At 47.9% G+C, this 23,884-nt stretch overlaps 1 protein-coding gene across 1 annotated transcript in view; it reads left to right on the top strand.

Annotated features, from left to right (window-relative positions):
* Positions 1-1,500: 1,500 nt before the first annotated feature.
* The window catches only part of PITPNM3 (PITPNM family member 3), a gene marked incomplete at both ends in the record, with an annotated part of 89,154 nt that continues 66,770 nt past the window's right edge, over positions 1,501-23,884 (top strand). Inside the window, 3 exons of the mRNA XM_080713967.1 lie at positions 1,501-1,567; positions 7,057-7,152; positions 18,295-18,402. Of these exons, the coding sequence (XP_080570093.1) occupies positions 1,501-1,567; positions 7,057-7,152; positions 18,295-18,402 (271 nt within the window). The remainder of the gene's footprint in view (positions 1,568-7,056; positions 7,153-18,294; positions 18,403-23,884) is intronic.

The following is a 23,884-nucleotide window of genomic DNA, read 5'->3' as shown; positions in this document are numbered from 1 at the left end:
GGAGAGAGGCAGGTTGGGGCAGCTCACACTCTAGAAGTTATAGACACACACACATACACCATTATACATAGCTGTGCACACTCAGTGACAAATGCTTGTATAATACTAGACACCTCTATGCAGGAATGTAGATACTTGTTTAGATTTTCCCACAAATATAAGGATACCTAGACACTAATTTGCAGATCTGATGGACAGGTAGTTCTAGAATTAGGAGCTCCCATATGTGGCTCCAGGACCAAGACCACTGCAAGGAGACAGGGACAGAGCCCTGACTCCCGAGCCCATGTCCAGCTCACCAGCAGCCTGTGGGATGCTTGTCACTGGCTGAGGGAGCAGACAGAGGAGAGGAGCTGGCATTAAGGGCTCTAAGCTCTGTGTGTGTGTGTGTGTGTGTGTGTGTTGCTGAGGACTGAACCTAGGGACATTCTACTTCTAAGATACATCCCAACTCTATTTGTTTTTATTCTTTATTTTTGAAACAGGGTCTTACTAAGTTGCAGAGGGCCTCACTTTGTAGCTGAGGCTGGCCGTGAACCTGTGATCCTCTTGTATCAGCCTCCCAAGTACCGGAATCACAAGCACATGCCACCGTGCCCAGCTTCTGAGCTCTTAAACGGAGCAGCTTGAGTACAGACCTTATTAGCTTTGTGTCCCTGAGCAGATGCCCTCACAAGCCTGAGCCTGTTTCTTTTGCTAGAAGGTGGGGCTTTGGCTACGTGTACTCTGCTGAGCTGGGATAGAATGACTTTAGGTAAGATGTGCAGAGTCTCTGGGGAACTGCCAGGACCCGCGCGCCCAGTGGCTCGCTGCTGTTCACTCCCGTGTTCGTCAAGTGGATCTTGGTCCTTTTCCGCACGGGATCATTTGTTAGACCCAGAACATGCTGAGATGCGTGGGGCAGGGCCCACTGCCAGGAGGCTTGCTTCTGGGCCTTTGTCCACGCTGTTAGACTCACGGTGCCCACCTGTTCTGACTCTGAAGATTCTGTATGAACCTTGCATGCCTCTCCTGTAGCCCCCTCTGCTGGGAGACTTGCTGACCCTCTTGGACATTTATATTTCCCTCTAGGTGAAGGGAGAAGAACCTCAAAACTCACCTGTCCTGAGCTTGTATCCGTGCCAGGCTGTCCCCGCTGGGCCTGGCTCCATTTCTTTTCTTTTCTGCGCTCGTACCTGCCCTCCTTGGGCAATGTCTCCAGCCACATGGATTTCTTCCTGTTTTGTTCCTTTCTTTTGAAACAGGGTCTCACTGAGTTGCAGAGGGCCTCACTAAGTAGTTGAGGCTGGCCACAAACCTGGACCCTCCTGTCTCAGCCTCCCAGATGCTGGGATATAAGCGTGCGCCACCACCTCCAGCTTGACCTCATCACCATGCCTTTGTGCACAGACACCTGTTGAGGCTTCCGGCTTACATACACTGTTAGACACTTGTGGGAGAAGGTGATGATGGAGGTAGACAGTCTTAAGAGGAGTCTTAGGTTTCACAGCACCTGTTGCTATGGAGGTGACCGTCCTTGAGCACCTGATCTGGCTGGGCTTTCCCAGGCCCCACCCCACTGGCAGAAGTAAGCATGGCCGGAGCCCCGCCGGTCCCTTCGCTCTGCCCCGGTGTCCTCAGCACCCAGCCCAGTGCTTGTGGGTGGGAAGCGTCCTTCAAGCCCTTTCTTTCTCTGCTCACCTTCAGCTGGAAGAACTTGCTCCCTCAACCCTGAGCTGAGCTGGCCTCCTGCAGACCTCTCCTCTGTCACCATGCTCTCCCACGGCTCCCATGAAGGCCAGACCAGGAAAATGCTGTCAGTGTCACGGTAACCTATGATGACGTGGCCGCACAGGGCATGGTGATATGGTGAGGATGGTGAGCAAGGGGCAGGTTCCAGAGCCCTCCTTCCCTCTGCCTCCAGCACACAGCACAGTGGGAGGGAGTGGGAGGCTGCAGCACTGCCCATGGCTTTGTTCTGGGGGGCAGTGTACACCGTGCATGCACGAGGGCCACGTGTACAGGAGCCTTTTGCAGATCCCTTGATAGCCAAATGCAGGAACTGATAATCTCCAGATGATGCAGTCACTACTGAAACTCTGCTGCCTTCTCTCCCCAACTCAGGAGGATGACACAGCTTACCTTACCATTCACACTCATGCTTCTTAGGAATGCAAGAGACTTGGGTAGCAAGGGTTACTTGTGGTCTCCTCCCTCCATCTCTCTCTCTTTCTCTCTTTCTCTCTCTCTCTCTCTCTCTCTCTCTCTCTCTCTCTCTCTCTCTCTCTTCTCCCTCTTCTCCCTCTCCTCCCTCTCCTCTCCTCTCTTCTTCTTCTTCTTCTTCTTCTTCTTCTTCTTCTTCTTCTTCTTCTTCTTCTTCTTCTTCTTCTTCTTTTTCTTTCTTTCTCTCTCTCTCTCTCTTTTCTTTTCTTTTCTTTTCTTTTCTTTTCTTTTCTTTTCTTTTCTTTGTTTTTGCAGTACTGGGGATTCCACCCAGGGGTACTGTACCACCGAGCTACATCCTCATCCCCTCCCTTTTTCTATCACTAATTTTTAAATACTTTTACTGGTGAATATAATTATGCATCATAGTGAGGTTCAAATATAGATCTGCACATAGCACTTGGTGTGTCTCCCTCCAGACCCTGCCCTGCTGCACACACTAGTGAGGTTGTAGTGCTGCCTTGATGTATGGGCACCCCATAGCTGTGTCCTCACCCCTCCCCAGGCCCTTCCCATTATTCTCCTGGTCTTTCTCCTCATTTATTCCTTTTGTTTCCTATTTTCTCTCTAGCTTCCATATGCAAGAAAAAATATACAACCCTTGACGGTCTGCAACTGGCTGACCCCACTCAGCATCGTATCCTCTCATTCCATCCATTTTACTGCGAATGACGTATTTTTGTTTCTCATGATGTCCTTCAGCCATTTTTATTGTAAATTTTGAAACAGGATCTTGCTGAGTTTCTCTGGCTGGCCTTGAACTGTGGTTCTCTTGCCTCAGCCTCTCAAGTAGCGGAGATAGCAGACACGGGCCATCACGCCTGGCTGTGATTATATACACAGACATTCTAGCTCATCCATACCCCCCAGCACTATTTTGTTTTTTGTTTTGAAACAGGGTCTCACTAAATTGCTGAGGCTGGCTTCAAACCTGATTCTCCAGTTTCAGTCTCCCAAGTACTGGGATTATAGGTGTGTACCACTGTGCCTGGCTGTGATTGTATATATTTTTTTGTGGTACTGGGGGTGATTGTATTTTTTGGATCATAGAAATCTCCACATATATTTGATTTATACTCAGGTGTTTTTGTGCTATTGTAAATAGTATTTCTTTTGTGATACTGGGGATGGAACCCAGCAGCCTTCTACCTCTGAGCTACACCTCCAGACCTATTTTATATTTTATTTGGAAACAGTGTCTCATTAAGTTGCTGAGAGCCTCACTAAGCTGCTGAGGCTGGCTTTGAACCTTCGCCTGTCTCCGCCTCCCCAGTACTGGCTTTACAAGTGTGTGCCACCAGGCCCAGCTAAATAGTACTGTTTTTAGTTTTCAAATTCTAGCTGTTCATTGTCAGTATGCAGTAATGCAATTAACTCTTGCATGTTGAAACCGATTCCTGCAATTTTACGACACTCAGTTATTAGTTCTGAATTTTTTTTTTAAGAGATTGTAGAGTTTTTATTTTCTATGTCATCTAAGAATGAAAACATTTTTGTGTCTTCCTTTTCGGTCCGCATACTTTGCATTTCTTTTTCTTGTCTTATTGCACAGGCTCTGCCTTCCTCTGTACATTCGGAAAACATCCCAGATTCATGTTAGCAATACACGAATGGTGTATCTGTATCTCAGATCCCCTTGCAATAAGTCCAGGGCCCAAGGGTGGGAATTTGCTGGGCCTGCCTACCAGGCTGCTCAGTCACAGGGCCCTGGGGAGTATGGTGCAGACCCAACTTAGCATCTAGAGGTGACTCTGCATTGGTGCTCCCTGTGGCCTCTGCCCTTCTTGTGTTTCAGAATTTGTTTCTCACTTGGCTTCAAGCCATGAAGCATAGGTTGTGTGTGTGTGTGTGTGGGGGGGGGTTTGTGGTGGGCAGGGCACAGGCGGTAGCCACGAGGGCTGTGTTCCTGGGACACTTGGGCTGGCATCTCCCTCTGAGAACTACTTATGCTCTAGGATGTGGGCTCAGGGCAGGGCACTGTGAGCTGGGGCTGCAGCAGGTTTTTCACGAACTGTAAATTATACCTAGCATGGTGGTCCACACTTGTAATTTCAGTGCCTGGGAGGCTGAGGCTGGAGGAAGGCAGGTTTGTGGCTTACCTCAGCAATTAAGTGAGACCCTGTTTAAAAATAAAAGGATATAAAATAGGACTAGGGATGTAGCTTGGAGGCAGAATGCTCCTAGGTTCAATCCCTAGTACCACAGGAAAAAATAAAAAAATAAAAAGGCATACCCTGAACCATGGCTGTTGACACTACTGTGTGCCAGATGGATTCCTCAAACGTTAGTCAGATTAAAGAGTTTCAAGGGGAAGTTTTTGTTAGCTTCCTCATTGTGCAAATGGGCAAACTGATGCAGGGGCATTGTTGATACCAGAACCACCCAGGTCTCTTTGGGGTTAGAACATGTGTGCCTGGTGGCTGGGGAGCCTCAGGAAAAATATACCATGTGCAAGATGTTTGTTTTTTTTTTAACTGTTTTTCATTGGAAATGAAATCAATTCAGGATGCACTGTTATTTTATATAGCACCAGGAAATAATAAACAATGCCAATTAATTCAGGACAGGCTATTATTTAAGTTCGAGCCCAATCTCAAAGATGTCAATGTGAAAAAAATGCATCTTAGAACTGTTAACATGAGATTTATTTATAAAATTGGCAATCAAATAAAATTACATGTACAGGGCAAAAAACCTGACTTTCCTCTGCCTCTTATCAAATTCCACTTTGTAGAGATAATCTTTACTGACATTTTGGCACATATCCTTCTAGACATTTTAATGCATCTCTAAGCATATTTACATAGTAATTGTTTTGCTAATGCTTGCTATATGCTAGGCATTGTGCTCAGCATTTTGATGTCCTTTGTATAATCCTTGAAATAAGCTCATAAAGTAGGTATGGGCTATCCCCACATTACAGAAGGGGGAACTGAGGCACAGAGAGGCAAGGTGACTCACCAGACATCACACAGCTTCCAACAGGCAAGGTCTGAGCTGGATTCATCCAGGCCTCTTAAGCCTGGTACTGGGGACGGAACCCGAGACATTCTACATTCAAGCTATACCCCCAGCCCAATTTTATATCTTATTTGGAAACAGGGCTATGCTAGGTTGATGACAGTCTTATTGCAGGCTGAGGCTGTCTTCAAACTTGTGATCCTCCTGTCTCAGCCTCCCAAGTACTGGGATTACAGGTGTAATCCAGCTACAATTACTTTTTAAAAAATGAGTCAAAAGGAACATAGTATCCTGGGACTTTTCTAACTATATCCCATGAGCATCTTTCCATGTCAATATCTAGAGCTACTTCGTCTTTTTAACAGTTGCAAGGAATCCCGTAGTCTGGTTATATCTAAATGTATGCAGTTTGTCCTCTGTAGATGGATACTGGAGTTTCTTTTGGAGTATTGGTATTATTGGAACACTGAGGTGATCAACTGTATACCTCCATCTTTGAGGACATCTCTGATTATTTCCTCAGGAAAATTACCAGGTTGATTTTCTTCTAATGCTTCCATGGTTTTATTTTTTTTACCATCAGATTTTTTTGTTTTCTTTTTGGTGGTGGCACTAGGGGTTGAACTCAGGAGAGTTCTGCCTCTGAACTACACGCCCTCCCCTAGCCCTATATTTTATATCTAATTTTGAAATAGGGTCTCACTAAATTGCTGAGGACCTTGCTAAGTTGCTGACATTGGCCTCGAACCTGTGATCCTCCTGTCTCTGTTTCCCAAGTACTGGGATTCCAGGCATGTGCCACCATGCCAGTTTATAATAGAATTAAAATCCACCTGTAATTCCCAGCACTCTATGCATCCAGGAGGCATGCAGAAATGTTTGTGAATATGCTGGTCTCATGTAAGAGAGAGGACCCAGCCCTGTGCCTGGCATCCCTTATTTGGTCCCAGGGCAGGAGAGGGGCAGAGTTAAGTCTAGGGCCGCGTCCTCTGTGTGTCCTTACTCCTGCCTGCTCTGGGGTCCCCTCAGCCCCATCTCCTAGTCTCTGTAGATAATAATAATAATAATAATAATAATAATAATAATAATAACAACAGCTACCACTATTAAGCCTCCTGGTACCCAGGCACCGAACACACACTATTTCTGATCCTGCCAGCTCAGGATTGATTGTTATCATTAGTTTAGAGAGGAAGAAAATGAGCCTGTGGATGAAAAAGGAATGGCACTGCAGGTTGCTAGTGGCAGACTTCAAACTCAGGTCCCCCTGGCCTGGCCTGGTGTGGTCGACTTACCTAGTGGTAATCAAGGTGTCTATTCTCTCTTCTCCCACCATTTTGAAGTTGGACATGACTTGTGTGACTTGCTTTCATTGTGGCCAGTGAAACGCGAGCAGAAGCTTGTCATTTCTGGGCAGAAATGTTAGAGACAGGGTGTGATTTTCTGTGCTCTTCAGCAGACCTTGGAGTCTCATTTTGAGACGGTGACATCATAAGGTGGTGGCCCCTTTGGGTGACCACAATTAACAGAATCTTCTTCTAACCCCAGTGTCAGTGATAATAAATGATTGTTGTTTTAAGCAGCTGAGATTGTTAATATAGCTCAATTTACCTGATGCCGACTGATACATTGTGTCGCCTTGGCTTCTTAACCACCTGGGACCTCCATGTAACACTTGCAAAATGAGCACACTCATTCCTCCCCGCTGAGCTTCCCGGTTGCTTTGGGGCTTGAATGAAAGTGTGTAAGTGGGAGGGCTCAGAGAAGTCTGAGGCCTAAGAGGGAAGGACATAGACACCGGATGGCACTGTCCCTTAGTCCAAGGTGCTGGAGCCGCCTCCCATGCTGGGACATGGTCTCAGGCCCAGTTCACATGTGTGTTCTCTTTGGCAGGTGGCCCTTCCCCGGGCGGCGGTGCCCCCTGGCACCTACGGAATGTCCTCAGCGACTCAGTGGAGAGCTCAGATGATGAATTCTTTGATGCCAGAGGTGAGTGAATGCTATCCTCACACCATTGCCTGTGGGATCTTTCTAGAAGCCCAAGGTTAGGATGTCTGCTGGGGTTTAGTACTGCTCCCTGCCCAGACTGCGGCTCCAAGCTCCATATGTGACCAGTCTGTAAGAGCTCAAGAGCAGCATCTTGGTATCCCTCCACTCACGCCTTGAGATGTTTGCTGAGCCCCTAACATGTCCAGGAGATGTGGTAGGCACACGAGGCACTGTGGTACCCAGCAGGCATGATTGCTGCACATCAGCTTAAAGACAGCGTAGTGGGAGAGGCAGACACCAGCCTGCCATGCCAAGAAAAAAGTACCAGGTGTTACAAGACCGGAGAGAGGGCTGACCATGTAGAGTGGGCAGGGTGTCCTTTCTTCAGAGCAAAGGAGCAGGAGGTGGGGGAGGTGAGGAGTCGAAGAGTCTTCCAGGCAGAGGAGACAGCAGATATGGACCTGGAGTTGGAAAAACTGGAGAATACTCCAAGCTCCTAAGGAAGGCACAGGCAGCAGGAGGTGATGAGCGAAGGGAGAGGGGAAGAGATGAGGCTGCAGGGCTGAGGAGCTTGTGTCGAGCCAGAGAGTTAGAAAGGCCACTGGTGACGTGAATACATCACTGTGAATCACACTGCCACCAACAGTCACAACGCACCAATTAAAAAAGAAAGAAAGAAGGAAGAAAGAGCCAGGCCTGGTGCTGCACACCTGTAATCCCACTACTTGGGAGGCTGAGAGAGGAGGATCACAAGGTATCATCTAGTGATAACCTTGTTACAAAATAAAAATAGAGCTGGAGGTATAGCTTAGAGGTAGATTGCCCCTGCGTTCAACCCTTAGTACCAAAGAAAAAAGAGAAAGAAAGAAGGAAGGAGAAAGAGAAAGGCAGGCAGGCAGGCAGGCAAGCTGGTTGTAGTGGCAAATAATAACTCCAGTATTTGGGAGGCTGAGATAAGGAGTACAGATTCAAAGCCAGCCTCAGAAATTTTATGAGATTCTTGGCAACTTGAGTGAGCCGTTTGAAAATAAAAAGTAAATTAGGGCTAGGGGTGTTATATCTTAGAGTGCCCTGGGTTCAATACCCCAAACCAAAAATAGATAAGAGAAGAAATAAAGGCAACTGGCAGTGCTCTGGGCGTGGAGGTGGGGCAATGTGCAGTGGTAAGGAGATCAGCGCCGCCTCCCATCTCAGCCCACACAGGAGGCACAGCAAGGGTGTGGTGTAGGGTGGGATGGAAGAACAAGAAGCTCTGTAAGCTCTGGAGAAGCCCCACCGCATGGATGGGCACTGCAGGCAGAGACTAGTGTAGGCAGCGGCTCAGAGGTGTGGGCACAGTGCGCGGGGAGCCAGGCTGTGATTTCAAAGGGAAGAGCCTGAGCCGTGCTCCACCTGGCTGGGTGAGCGTGGAGAAGCACCATGGCCTGCCCCCAGCCTGGGGGATCACCAGCCCTTACCTGGTCTGCTTGGTCACCAGATCCAGGGTGTTGACCTAGTCCTGAGACACGGCCAACTTTGAAATGCCTGGCTAAACAGAGTCTGGGCAATGGGCTGGGAAGACATCTGTCCCCAGAGTGAGACACTGGGCACGAGGTCCCAGCCATGCCACCCACCTGTTCTGTGATGCCTGGCTGGGCCCGCTCCTTCTCGGGGCTTTGGTTTCCCAACCAACATGGAGAATACCTTGTCTGGTGATTTTCAGGGAAGCACAGCTAGGAGGTAGGGAGCTGTCCCCACTCAAGCCTCCTCCGTGCTGGCTCTGGGTGGAGAAGCCCCTCATAGCCCATTCAGGGCCCCCTTCTGTCCCCCTTAGTGTCTGATTAGAGCACTGCCGGGCTGAACTTCTCCATGGCAACTAACCCACAGTGTGACGACAACAGCCTCGATATTTTGATGCGTAGAAGACTTTTGTTTAAAATATTCTTGCAGTTCACCGGGGCTCTGCGCTCCCTGCTGAGTGGATGGTGGGTGGCACGCGGGCCCGCTCTGTCCCTTGGGGGCCTGTCACCTGCTTTCCTTACCAGCAGCCATGGATACTTCCTGCTCCGCGTCTCCCTCTCCTCGGCAGCTAGCCTGTCTACCCGTCCCCTCTCTGTACCCGGAGACACGGCTTCCCCCTCACCCCTCTCTCTCTCTTCTTTTTTTGCACTGGGGTTTGGACAAGGGGCATGTTACTTTTGAGGTAAACCCCCCCCCAGCTCTTTTTATTTTTATTTTGAAATTGGGTCTAATTGACAAGAATCTCACTAAATTGCTGAAGCTGGGCTCAAACCTGTGATCCTCCTATGTCAGCCTCCCAAGTACTGGGATCACAGGCATGTGCCACCGTGCCCAGTTTTAGCAGCTTTATTTATTCTAGCCCCAAACCAATATATATATATATATATATATATATATATATATATATATATATATATATATATATATAATCAGTGAGGGTGAATAAACAAATTGTAGTCTAATGGGAAGGAATGAGCTGCTATATGCAACGATATGAACGGATGTCAAAACCATCACACCGCCGGGCGTGGTGGCGCATGTTTGTAATCCCTGCGCTTGGGAGGCAGAGACAGGAGGATTGCACAGGTTCAAAGCCAGCCGCGCGCACTGGCTTAGGAAACCCTGTTTCCAAATAAAAATGTAAAAATAGGTCTGGGAGTGTAGCCCGGAGGTAGAAGGGCTTCCAGGAACCCCAGTACCACCAACAAAACAAAACAAAGCAAAAACAAACAAAAAAAACCCCAAAACCATCACACCAAGTGCATACTTTATAAGTAGAGAATGGTGACTAATCTCTAGTGCCAGGAGCAGAGCGGGGTAGGGAGCAGTGGGAAGAAGGGTAGGAGAGAACTTCTGGGCTGATGGGGACAGGTCCACTCTCTCCACAGTGGCAATGGTCCCACAGATATTTATATTTGTTAAAATGTACCAAACTGTGCATTTTAAGCAGGTATAGTTTATCAAATATCAATTAGACCTCAGTAATGCTGTTAAAAGCATGGACTCTCTTCCTCAAGAGCACAGAGGAAGGATTGGGTGACGGAGGAGGTTTCCAGAGGACGTGGCGCTGAGCCGAGGGCTGAGTAACGAGCAGTGAGCCATGTGGGGATCTGGGGAAGAGCGCAGTGTTTAGCACGCACCACTGGCAGCAGGAACAAGCATGGCCTGCTCAGGAGGTGGCAGGGAGGCTGGTGTGGCCTGACTGTGTGAGGGAGCGCAGCAGGTCTGCCGTGCCTGGCTCAGCGCAGGAGCCTGTGTCTGGAAGGCAGTCACACCCTCCGGAGTGGTTTTCATTCCAGGCTCAGGTTGGCCCTCAGCACCCCTGTTCCTGTCCCAGAGGAGGCTAGGGACTCAGAACTCGGACTCTGTAGTGCAGGATAGATCTGCCAAGTGGAACTGTGCCTGGATCTCGTGTGACTGAACTATGCCTGGACCTTACTGTGGCTGAGTAAGCTTGCTGGGTGACAGGTCGCCTGGCTGGAAACCATGGCTAAGAACTTAGTAGCCAAGGATGGTGGCACACATCTGCAATCTCAGTTCTTGGGAGGCCAAGACAGGAGGATTGCAAGTTCAAGGCCTGCCTCAGCAACTCTGCGAGACCCTGTTTCCAAATAGAATATAAAATAGGGCTGGAGGTGTATCTCGGAGGTAGAATATCTCTGGGTTCAATCCTCAGCCTCATTTCTCTCTCTCCCTCTCCCCCCCCACCCCCACTCACACACACATACACATGGAGGCAGCCCAAATTTCACAGGGCTTCCTGGCTATGACATGTCAAGTTCTGGAGGAAAAAAATGAAATTGTCCTTTGGAATGTCCATTTCTAAATATTCACGCAAGGTGGATGCATGCAGCTGCCATGACCTGGAGTGGGTTTATGTGTGGTATGGTTGGATGCATCACATGTGGGTCATTTTATGATCAGTTCCTATAGCAAAATGTATGTATCCTTTAGAAAAGACCACGTGCAGCCGGGCGTGAAGGCGCACGCTTGTAATCCCAGCATTCGGGAGGCTGAGACCTGGAGGATCACGGTTCACGGACAGCCTCAGATACTTAGTGAGGCCTTCTGCGACTCAGTGAGACCCGGTCTCAAAATAAAGAATAAAAAATAGGACAGGGGGTGTAGCTCGGAGGTCAAATGCCCCTGGGTTCCATCCCCAGACCTGCAAAAAAAAAAAAAAAAAAAAAAAAAGAAAGAAAGAAAAGACCACGTGCATCCTTAACTTTAACCTATTTGATATAAGATATACTCCAATTAGAGTCTTAAGGCCACCAATGATCTAGGTACAAACTCAGCTCTTACCATGAACTCAACAGCTGGAAGATAATCTTAGTGGAAGTGCCTTGAACTTGAGCATTTGAATTCTTTGTTTTGATACAGGGTCTGGCTAGGTTGTTGAGAGACTTGTAGGTTGTTGAGCGTCTTGATACATTGTGGAGTGTATCCTCAGCCTGTGATCCTCCTGTCTCAGCCTCCCAGGCACTGAGATTACAGACATGCGCCACCACGCCCAGCTAAGACCTAAGTTCTTGAAGTTTCTCACTGAGCATGGGCATCTGCAAGATGAGGATGCTGGACTCCCCCTTGAAAGCTGTTTGTAGCTCTAAACTCCATGGGGCCCTCAGATGACCCTGTTGGCCATGGCATCAGGCCCATCCCCTCACTTGGGTGGGAAATGCTTGTTTTCTTTCGTTTTCCTTATCATCTAAATAGTAATCATGCCCTCCATGAATATGCATAAGCAAGATGAGCTTGAGAGTTGTGGGGAGGAAAATGTTGGCAGGGCCAGCGATGGGGGAGAGTGGTGGTGCAGGTGGGGCCAGGCTTGTTCTCAGTGTGATTCTGCCCTCAGGTAGCTCAAGAACAAGCATGGCGTGCTCTCCCTCACCTCAGCATGGCAGGGAATTCTCCGGGCTTGGAATCTTGTGTCCTTTATCTCACTCTCTCTATTTTTGGGTACCCTCAGGCCTTTTTATTTGGAAACAGTATCTCACTAAGTTGCTGAGGGCCTCATTAAGTTGCTGAGGCTGGCCCTGAACCTGCAATACTCTTGTCTCAGTCTCCCAAATACTGGGATTACATTCAGCCCCTTTACCTCTATCTTGTGTATCCTTAGTTCTCCTGATCAGGATACCCAGTGCTGACGGATGCTCTCCTTCCCCTGCTAAGTAAGGGCCCGGGGCCTGAGTAGCAGGATACCGCATTGCAGTCTGTTCATGTCTTTAACTCCTTGGTTTCCCATAGCAACTAGGAGAGGAAGGCAGTGCGGGGATAAATAATCCCATTTCACAGATTAAAGACTCTAAGGCAAGGCTGAGTCTCACAGAGGATAAGAGGAAGTCCAAATCTTCTCCTAAATTGGACTTTTGCTGTGATCACACAACCTCCTGGGGGCTCCAAGGTGGGAGGAGAGTAAAAGAAATGGGGCCATAGCTGGGAATGGTGGCACACACCTGTAACCCCAGTTATTTGGGAGAGCGAGTCAAGAGAATTGCAAGTTCAAGGCCAGCCTGGGCAACTTAGTGAGACCCTGTTTCAAAATAAAATAGAAAATAGAAAAAAAAAAAAGGGTTGTGAATATAGCTCAGTTGTAGAGTGCCTCTGGGTTCAATTCTTGATACCAAAAGAAAAAAGGAAGGAAGGAAGGGAAGGAGGGAGGGAGGGGTAGTCAGAGAACTCAAGTCTTCATTAAGGTGGTACCTGCTGGCTACTGGCAGACTTCAGGCAAGTCTTGGGTTTCTGAGCCTGACTCCTTGGATACAGTATGGGTAGAATGGTTTGTCTTATGAGTGAAGAGACAGAAAGTTGTGGGAAGCTGGATGATTGTTCCAGGGCAGTTTCTGACACAGAAGACAACCAAAGGCATGTCATGGCCCCTGCCCTTTTCCCCAGTGGAGGACGGGACATGGAGAACACAATGCCACAGAGACAGCCCTAAAGACTTCTGGGGTGGGCTGAGCGGGCCACCACCACATGATAAAGACAGTGTGGCTAGGTGTGGTGGTGCACACTTGTAATCCCAGCATTTGGGAGGCTGAGACAAGAGAATTGAGGTTTGTGGTAGCCTCAGCTACTTGGTGAGGCCCTTCACAACTCAGTGAGATCCTGTTTCAAAATAGAGAATAAAAAATAGGGTGGGGAGTGTAGCTCAGAGTAGAATGCCCCTGAGTTCAACCCTCAGTTCTGAAAAAAAAAAAAAAAAAAAAAAAAGACAGTGGTGGGCGGGGATGGCCATAGGCTAGGGGTTGGGGGTGTGTGTTACACTGAGCAAGGTGATGTGAGCAGTCCCGGGCCCAGAGGGTTGAGCCATGCACTTCCAGGTGCTTGGGTCTGCCAATAGATGGTGCTGGGTGGGCCGTCTGGAGGTGACCAAGCCATCAGCTCCATGAGCAGGAGGCAAAGCCTTCCTGGCGAAGAGTAAGGGGACTCCCTAAGTCCTGTAGAGCCCCATAGACAGACCTGCGCAGGAAGAAGGGCTTTCCCTGTGGCTGGGGGTGGGGCTCACAGGGTCCTCCAGCCTTCGGCTGGGGCAAGGCCAGGGTTGCAGTGCCGGTGAGGTGAGGCTGGAGATGGGTGTGGGCAGGGCTGGGAGATGAGGATTACTGTGCAGGTGGCGGTTGCCTGGACGCACCCTCTGCGTCCCGTGGGATGAGGCACAATGAGGGTGCGTGGGGTGAGGCTCAGAGCCCAGCCTCACCGCACCCTCTGCCTGAACGGACCAGAAGGAGCCATTTTGGCTCTTGTTCTGTCTCTGTCTCTGTCTCTGTCTCTGTCTCTGTCTCTCTCTCTCAGAGCAAGAGAGAAACTGAGTTAAAAGAGAGACAGTGGCCCAGCCAACATGAGCGAGAGAGGTCGGGAGGCTGATCTACCCAGGGAAAATGAAAGGCCTCCAGGGAGGAGAGGACAGATCCCGGGTCAAGGGGACAGCAGGGAGCAAAGAGAGGCTGCCCAGGCAGCAGATGCCGCAGAGAGCCCCTGGAGAGCCCAGGAGAGACAAGACAGAGCGAGAGGTCCAGCAGTGGACAGGGACCCACAGAGATCAGAACTGAGGAGGGCAGGTGGGAGAGAAACATGCTGAGAGTCTGTGAGTGAAAGATGTTTGATAAAAACCACACAAAAGACCAAGACCAAAAGGTGGTGACGGATCACACACAGAATTAGGAAGAGTGGAGAAGGAGGTCCTGGGCCTCATAGGAGTAGCAAGTTCAGATCTCCAGAGCCCTGGCAGACCCCACAGTATGTGTGTATGTGTGTCTCTGTGCGTGTCTCTCTCTTTCTTGTACTGGGGATTGAACCCAGGATCACGTGTTTTTTTTTTTTTTTTAATGGCACTAGGGATTGAATGTAGGAGCATTCTACCTCTGAGCTACGCCTCTAGCTCTATTTTTTTTTTTTTTTTTTTGAAACAGGAGCTCCCTAGGTTAATGAGAGTCTCGCTATTTGCCGAGGCTATCCTTGAACCTGCAATTCTCCTGTCTCAGCCTCCCAAGTACTGGGATTACAAACATGTGCTACCATGCAATTCTACCTCCAAGGTATTTTCCTAGACATTATTTTTCTGAAACAGGGTCTCTCTGAGTTGCTCAGACTGGCTTTAAACTTTCAGTCCTACTGTCTCATCCTCCCAAGTACTGGGATTGTGCATATGTGCTAGCATGCTTGGCTCCTTTCTTTCTTTTTTGCAATACTACTTTCTTTCTTTTTTGTTTGAACCCATAATATCATGCATGCTAGGCAAGCACTGTCCTGCTGAGCTGTCTCCAGCCCCCCACCGTGTTCTGATAGCTTTGCATTTACTCCTAGGACAGACTTACTGCATTGTAGAAAGCGTGGGAGCCAGCATATGCTGAGTACCTGCTGCAGGCCTGGCCCCAGGCCTTGAGCCCAGCCCTCTCGTCTCACTGCACTTGCTACTTATGGTTATGTCATTAACACATCAGGCTTCCTGCAGGATGGAGGTCATGTCTCACAGGGCACACAGTAGGTGCTCAGGAATCCATTCATTCTAGAATGGGTTTAGAATGAACAAATAGGTGGCTGCTTAATTGTGTAACCTAGCCAAGAGAATCCAAGGTGACTTACAGGCTGATCGCAATTCCCCACTCTGGAGTCGGGAGAGCATGTCGTAAGAAGAGACAGCAGCAGACTGGAACCAAGCAAGAGTGGTGCTACTGGGGGTGCCGTGATGATGGCAACACCATCATCTCTGTCTTCTTCCTGTGTGCTGTCATGAACACAAGTGTGAGTTCATGAACACATGACCTCGTCTCATTTAGTCCTCATGGGAATCCTATGACATTGGCAAAACTCTGACACTGCCCTGTGGATGAGGAAACCAAGGCTTTTAAAGCTGAAGCTACTTGTCCAAGGTCTCACGGTTGGTTGATAATTCAAGATTGAAAATAGTCATGCTAATACCAGAACTGAGATCTTAACCTTTAACTATTCTGCTTCCCCAAGAAGAATACCACCTTATCTTTGCATAAAACATTTGGCTTATGTTGCTTTTCAAATTTATTATATTATTGGTCTCCATGGCAGCTTGCTAGAAAGAGTTAGGGAGCTAGAGTTGTTATTGCCATTTAAGGGATAAGAAAAGAGGAATAATGTTGGAGGGATTTGTAAAAGCACTGAGCTCATAGATAGCTGAGTCTGCACCAGATTCTGGGTCAGAGTTCTATGCAGTATATAATGCTACTTGTAGGTATAAGTTAGTTTGTTCGTTCTGTGTGTGTGTGTGTGTGTGTGTGTGTGTGTGTAGTGCATAGTTAGAGTGTTCCACATCCAATACATGATGTCCAGGGCAGGCTATTAGGAAGGCAGGATTCAGTTTGAATCCTGACTCTAGCGAGTTGCCTTGGGCAAGAATAACTCAACTACTGTGTGTGTCAATTTTCTTGTCTATAAAATAGAGATAATAGTTTTTTCCTTTTTAGTATCACAATGAGAATTGAGTTAATATTTGTAAATTGCTTCTACCAAGCTCACAGTGCAGTAAGGGTTTCATAAGTGTTGGTAAATCAATCAAATAAATGAAATAAGGCAGGAAGAATTGTCAGCCAGAAATGAGACCTGGATTACTGAGCTCTAGAGTAGATCAGAACTCTGAACAGCTCCCAGAGCTTCAGCTCCGCCATTTTGTTCCATCTGCTGGATAAAGGACTTTTGCTGTTGCAGTGGGCCTCACCCTTTACTTTTAATTATCACAAGCTTGGAGATGCTTCTCAACACCTTTTGATACCTGCTCTATGAAGGAGGGTAGGAAGCTCTTTCCCAGGAAGGCCTGTCTCTTTGGGGAAGAAGGTGGGGAGGAAAATGCCCATTCCCATGGGCCTGTTCTTGAAGTGGCCCTTTACAGGATGAGAGAATGCACCACATTAGTGTGTGCTGGATGGTCTTGTATTCGGTGTGGTTGGGGAACATGGCCCTACTATCATATTCCCCAGCCCTGGGAGGGATTACTGTTTTGCCCAGAGTTGTCACTAAGCTTTGTCAGGGAAAGGTAAGATTAGAGACAGAGTTGCAGGGTAAAGTGGAAGAAAATAGAGGCATTAATACAGGTATATTCCTGTAATTTCAGTACTTGGGAGACTGAGACTGGAGGATTTCATATTTGAGGACAGCCTCAGCAACTTAGTGAGATTCTCAGCAACTAACTTAGTGAAACTATTTCTTTCTTTCTTTTTGTGGTACTAGAGGTAGAACCCAGGGGCCTCCTATCTCTGGGATATACTCTCAGTCCTATTTTATTTTTTATTTGGAAACAGGGCCTCACTAGGTTGCTGAGAGCCTTGCTAAGTTGCCGAGGCTGGCTTCGAACCTGTGGTGCTCCTGTTTTAGTCTCCCAAGTATGAGATTATAGGCATGCACTACCATGCCCAGCTTGAGACTATTTCAAAATAAAAGAAAAAATAAAATGAGGCTGGGGATGTAGTTTAGAGGGAGAATGCCCCTAAGTTTAATTCCCAGTACCACCAAGGGAAAAAAAAAAGGTTCATAAAGTTGAGATGGGAGCTAAGGGTTCCATACAGCTCAAGGCTCGCTTAGAACCAGAGGGTTTCTGCTCTACCCACACTCCAGTGATTCTCCTGCCTCTTAAGCCTGATCTACTCACATCTGCTGGCATCTGAGCCACTTCCTATGCAAGGACATACCACGATGCTCTCCTCTGTGGCACCTCTTCTGCATATCACCTTTACAACCATCATATTGTTTAGTGCTCACAACTCTGAGTCGGACATTGCCAGTCCCATTTTACTGATGGGAAAACCTAGGCTCAGAGAAGTCCAATAACATTCCCAAAGGAAAACTGCTGGGAAGTGATAAGGTTCTGCCCTTTCTTTCCAAACATTTTACCCTTCAAGAAGCACTACTTAGCCAGGAGTGGTGGCACATGCCTATTCTCTCAGAACTTGGGAAGCTGAGACAGGAAGATTGCAGATTTGAGGCAAGTCTCAGCAACTTAGTAAGGCTCTGTTTCAAAATAAAAAATAAGGCCGGGTGTGGTGGCGCACGCTTGTAATCCCCGCGCTTGGGAGGCGGAGACAGGAGTATTGCACAGGTTCGAAGCCAGCAGCGCTGGCTTAAGAGACCCTGTTTCAAAAATATAAAATAGGTCTGGGAGTGTAGCCCAGAGGTAGAAGGGCTTCCAGGAACCCCAGTACCACACACACACACACACACACACAAAAAAAAAAAAAAAACCAAAAAAACCAAAAAAAACCCAAAATAAAAAAAGGCTGGGTTATAGCTCAGAAATAGAATGCCTTCCTGGTTCAATCCCTAGTACAAAAAGTAACCAACGAAACAAACAAAAAGAAATAAACAAACAAAAGGCAATAGCTCTGTGGGTTTTCAGCCTCTCCAATGACTTCTCCCTTGTTATTTTCTTTTGTTGTAACATGTGAAGGCCCAGTAGGGCGCAGTGACAATGCCTTCTTGCAATGCCAGCTTCCCCAAGTGTTTCACTCTACTCTAAAACCACAGGTACTTTCAGTGGTTGAAGTCCACCTCAATTCATGGATGAAGTAAGTACTTCCTCACAAGCTCCTTTTAGGGCCACCTATACACAGCCCTACCTGTATACTAGCCCCACCTAGACATGACCCTGCCTGCTCATGCCCATTTCTCTTCCCACAGAGGAGGTGGCCGAAGGGAAGAATGCCATCCTCATTGGAATGAGCCAGTGGAATTCAAATGACCTGGTGGAGCAGATCGAGACCATGGGGAAACTGGACGAGCATCCAGGTGAGATTCTGTCTCCCATGACTGGGTATGCACATACAGGGTGTGTTTCAGGAAGGAGGTGAGGCTAGCCATCAGGGCTGGGACTCAGGTCTTCCATGAAGAGTCATCTGCCTAAACACCTCTTCTCACAGCATTTCTAAACTCTGCCACCTGTAGGCACTCTCTTGGGGACACCTGTGGGGTTTTCTGTAGCAGAACAACTCTAGGGTTATTATAGCAGAGCTTCCTTGGTCATAGAATGACCACTCATGAGCAAGTAAGTAAGGTCAGGTGCTGGGTCCACACTCCTTGGACTGCTGGGTCTGCAGGGTAGGAATGTGCTGGAGAAGGAAGGCTGAAATTGGAGGAGGCTTTGAGCAGGGATCGGAGCTGAGGTCTCAGGCGAGGACAGCAGTGAGGATGGGGACCTCCTTTGGCTGAGTTGCTGAGGGAGGAGTGTATGGCTGATGATCCATTTAGGAGGATCTTTAGAAGGCGACTTTGGCCCAGGAGTTTTTATCAGCAGACCAGGCAGGCATATCCCTGTAGGCATCCATGTGTCTCTGCATTTGCCCTTTTTTTTTATTACTAAAAGAATATTTATTGAGCACCTACCTGGATAAGTGCTTGACAGGAGGGACCATAGGCAATTCGACTGAGGCCTCTACATCATAATGTGGGACACAGTGCAGGTTTAGACTCAGAGGTTGGGCTTTAATATAAGGATTGTTGGCCTGAGATGGAGGTGGTACATTCAAAAGAGGAGGAGGGGAGATCAAGGGAGGGCTCCTGAGAATGAGGCGAGGGGCCAGGCTTTGAAATTCAACTAGAGGATGCAGCTGAGAAGGTCATAAAATACGAGCTGATATGTGGGGGAACTGAGTCACAGAGAGCCTCAACTGAGGGCTGCATTTGAGTGATATGGCATCACAGTTAAAAGCGGTGCCAGGCTACAGCCCCTCCCAGGATGCAGGCTGCTCGCCTTTGCACCTGCTCTCTCAGGCCAGTGTTTTTCTTTCCCTCCCTCCCTTTCCTCCCTTCCCCTTCTTTCCTCTCTCCCTCCCTTCCCTGCCTGTATTAGGTTGATATAACAGAATACCTGATGTGGAGTAATGTATAAGGAAAGAAAGTTTATTTGGCTCAGGGTTCTGGTGGTTGCAAAGTCCAAGCAGCATGGTGCCAGCATGGCGAGGTGGCCCCCACCCCATCACAACATGGCGATTGACGCCACAGGGTGGAGCGTGTGCACAAGCAGTAAGCAGTTAGCGTGAGCCCAAGAGATCAGCAGACAAGAGAGGAAGCAGGAGGCCAGGAGGGGCCAGGCCCCGCTTTATAACAGCTCGCTCCATGGAAACTCTTCCACTCGGTGGACCAGCATTATCCCTTCACGAGGTGGTCACGACCAGTCGCTTCTCAACGGGCCCACCGCTTAACGATTCTACCACCTCTCAATACCATGGCACTGGGAACTGAGCTTCAAGCTCATGAACTTTCTGATGAGGAACCGTATCTAACCGTAGCATTTATTTCCTTTTTTCCTTCCTTTCTTGGTTCTGCTATTCCGTAGTCATGGTATGGGCCAGAGTTGCTAAGTGGAAAGGGCCATCCTCTCAGGGAATATCTAGTGAACTGGCCCTGGTCCAGACTGAGAGAATGGCCACCTTGCCCCTAGTATCTGCTCTGTCTCCTTGGTTCAGGACCCTCACCATACCCATGTAACCATCCTAAGAAAGAGTGGGCAGGCCCAGAACAATTGTCCTATTTTATATTATTTTTGGTACTGGGGAATGAACCCAGGGGCATCTACCTCTGAACTATATCCCCGGCTTTATTTATTTATTTATTTATTTATTTATATTAAACAGGGTCTTGATAAGTTGCTGAGGGCCTTGCTAAGTTGCTGAGGCTGGCCTCGAACCTGTGATCCATCTGTCTCCAACTCCTAAGTAGTGGGATTACAGATCTGTACCACCATGCCTGGCTTGATTGTTCCATTTTACAAATAAGAAACCTGTCTTGCCTAAGGTCCTCCTAGGCTCCTGGTTCTCTAGGTTCAGCGCTTCACCTCTCAGACTGGCCTGAGGCTTGGCACAGTTTGGGTTCCCACCGAGAAATTCAGAGTCTTAAAAGAAAAGGCCCCTAGGCCACTGGAAGGGTCAGCTCTGCATCCACCCCCGAGGCCAGTCCAGAGACACTGTCCTTGTCTTCACAGTCATGTATTTGCAAATAGGTACTTGGTCTGCTCTTTACTTCTGCTCTCCAGAAGAGGCCATGGATTCCAGGTCCTCTCCATGAGGCCTCTTAGCCATGAAAAGTCAAACCCAGATTTGTACCCTCTGCTCGCCTGGTCCTCACCTCCCTCCCAGCCTCACTTGTTTGCTAAGGGATGTATGGCTCACAATATGAGCTCAGGATGCGACGGGGCCAGGCAAGGTGAGTTGGTGGGGTCAGGAGGGCCAGGGAGAAGGAGCAGAAGGAGTTGTCCACAGGAGGGGCAGAGGCTGTGGCTTTGCTGTGCAGGAGGTCAGGGTTTGAGCATCAGCCCTCCTCCTCTGTGACCTTGTGGCCAGGGAGAGTCAGACAACTCTGGGCCTTGGTTGCTTCATCTGCAGAGTGGGGTGCTAGTAAAACCGTTATGAGAATTAAATGAGATAATATCTGCAAGTGCATTTCATGACAAGTGCTTATAAAGATGGAGGAATGGAAGAAGAGCAGTCCTAATGAATGCTTCCTGGTGCTGATGCAGGATTGAATGAGGGCACTGCTTGCCTGAGTCCCAGAGCTGAGACTGCATTTTTCCCAGAATGAAATGAGGAGTGAGGGAGGGAAGAGGGGCCCAGGAGGAGCAAGCCAGCTGGATTCCCAGCCCCTTCTGAGCCCTGCTCCACTGTGGGATCATCATGTGCATTCCCACAACACCACAGAACACATACACACTCATTTTCTCCGTTTCAGCAGTCATTTATGAAGCCACCATAGGAGCTCAACCCTGTGCTGGATGTCAGGAAAATAAAGACAAGCAGGGTGGCCTTGTCACTCTGCAGGAGCCTGCAGCTGAGAAGTAGCTTCCTCTGCCATAGGAAAAGCTGAGCAAGGGCTGGAAGAGGCTCTGGGGAGTGTTTCTGGGGGAAGAGAGGAAGTTCTGAGAATGCTAGCTGGAAGGGGCTGCCATCAAAATCGGTGGTGTAAGCACAGCTGACACCTCTGTCTCCTTCAACTTCCTGCCCTTTTCCACCCTCAGGGGCAGTGCCTAGGCCAGTCACATTTGCTTCATGGAATATCAGTTTCCCTCAATAATGAATCCAAGTTTATCTCCAGCTGAGACCTGCCTGGGTGCCCGAAGACTCCTGCTCTGCAGATTCCAAATGGAGCGGTCTTTCTTCCTCTGAATCCTGGGCTGTTTTGCATTCCATCTTTTCTCTCCTTAACCACTGTAATCCCTGGTCATATAGGCCCTTTCTGACTATTCTGATAGCCCTGGTTCTCTTTTGTCAGTACTGGGGATTGAAGCCAGGGACCACTGAGCCACACTCCCAGTCCCTTTTATCTTTACTTTTATTGGTTCACTTCAATCACACATCGTAGTGAGATCTGAAGGACAGAGGCACACATGCACACAGCTCTTGGCGTTCCCTCCAGATCCTACCCCGCCCTGTACATGTTGGTGAGGTTGGCAGTGAGACCTTCATGCATGGACATAATTTTATTTGAACAGTTTCCTCCATCAGTTCTCCCTTTTTCTCTCCCCGACTCCCTCCTCCAGTCCCCTTTCTCTGTTCTCCTGGTCTCTTTCCTTTTTGTTTCCTATTTTCTCTCTAGCTTCCATATATGAGACACAACATCTGACTCTTGATTTTCTGAGACTGGCTGATTTTGTGTAGCATAATATTCTCTAATTCATATACTTTTCGGCAAATGACATAATTTTGTTCTTTATGGTTGAGTAAAATTCCATTGTGTGTATATGCCACACTGTCTTTATCTGCTCATCTGTTGATGGACACCTAGAATGTTTTCATAATTTGGCTATTGTGAGTTGTACCGCTATAAGCATGGATATGCACATATCACTATAGTACTTTAATTTTAATTCTTTTGGAATATACTGAGGATAATATGCCTGGGTTATATGGTGGTTCTATTCCTTCTCTTTTGAGGAATCTTCATACTGATCTCCACAGTGGTTGTGCTAATTTATGATCCCATTGACAATGTTTAAGAGTTCTTATTTCCTTGTCCCCTCACCAGAATTTATTATTTTTTAATGTTATTTATTTATAAAATAATTTTGTAAATTGCAGACAGGGATTTCAGACATGAGCCATTGTCGCCATGCCTGGCTAGTTTCAGTTCTTCAGAGTGCTGATTCTGGGGAATATGTGTGTGAACACTTATACACATGCCTTATGGTTTTTTATTTTTTATTTTTATTTTTTTTTGTGTATGTGTGCGCGTGTGGTACTGGAGATTGAGCCCATGGGCAATCTACCTCCAAGCTACGTCCCCAGCCCTATTCTTTATTCTTTATTTGGAAATAAGATCTCACTAAGCTGCAGAGGGCCTTACTAAGTAGCTGAGGCTAGCAGCAAACCTACAATCCTTCTGTCTCAGCCTCCCAAATACTGGATTACAAGCATGCGCTACCACAGCCGGCTCCCAGCCCCACTTTTTATTTCTTAATTTGAAACAGGGTCTCACTAAGTTGCAGAGGGCTTCACTAAGTAGCTGAGGCTGGCCATGAACCTGCAATCTTCTTGTCTCAGCCTCCCAAGTACTGGGATTACAAGTGTGCACCACCATGTTCGGCTACTTTAAGTGTTTCAAATGCTAAATTTACAGTCTAGGGGTTCCACTCTACATGGGTGGTATAAATTTAGACCCCACACCCACATGTGGCACAGGCTTAGGCTGTTAATTATTCATGTGTGACTTTCTTCTTTCTCACTGACTGTGAATGGTTTTACCGCTGCTGCCCCAAGGACTTTGTGTGTCTATATTCCTTATGGCTGGAGCAGCCTTTCAAGGGTCCTGAATAGAAAGGGGGCTCCACTTTAGCTCCCCCCAAACCCCCAGGCTGAGGCTAAGTCTGTGGAGCTGACAATTCAGTTCTCAGCTTCTCACCCTGGAGCGACCATCTGTTGGATTCAGGGGTCCTGGCCTGCCTCCTCCACCTCAGCCTTGGCTGTCCTCTGTAGGGTGTTGCTCGCTCCTTCTTAGCTTCTGACACCTGCCTACTGTTCATTCTGTTTATTTATTTATTTATTTATTTATTGTTTTTTTGTTTTTTGTTTTTGTTTTTTTTTTTTTGGTGGTACTGGGGTTCCTGGAAGCCCTTCTACCTCCAGGCTACACTCCCAGACCTATTTTTACATTTTTATTTGGAAACAGGGTCTCCTAAGCCAGCGCGTGGCTGGCTTCGAACCTGCGCAGTCTTCCTGTCTCTGCCTCCCAAGCGCGGGGATTACAAGTGTGCACCACCACGCTCGGCTATTTATTTATTTTT

The sequence above is a fragment of the Muscardinus avellanarius genome (assembly GCF_963383645.1).
Source record: "Muscardinus avellanarius genome assembly, chromosome: 16".
Lineage (NCBI taxonomy): Eukaryota > Metazoa > Chordata > Mammalia > Rodentia > Gliridae > Muscardinus > Muscardinus avellanarius.
Note: the sequence above shows the minus strand (reverse complement) of the source record. Positions and strands in the feature narration are given on the sequence as shown.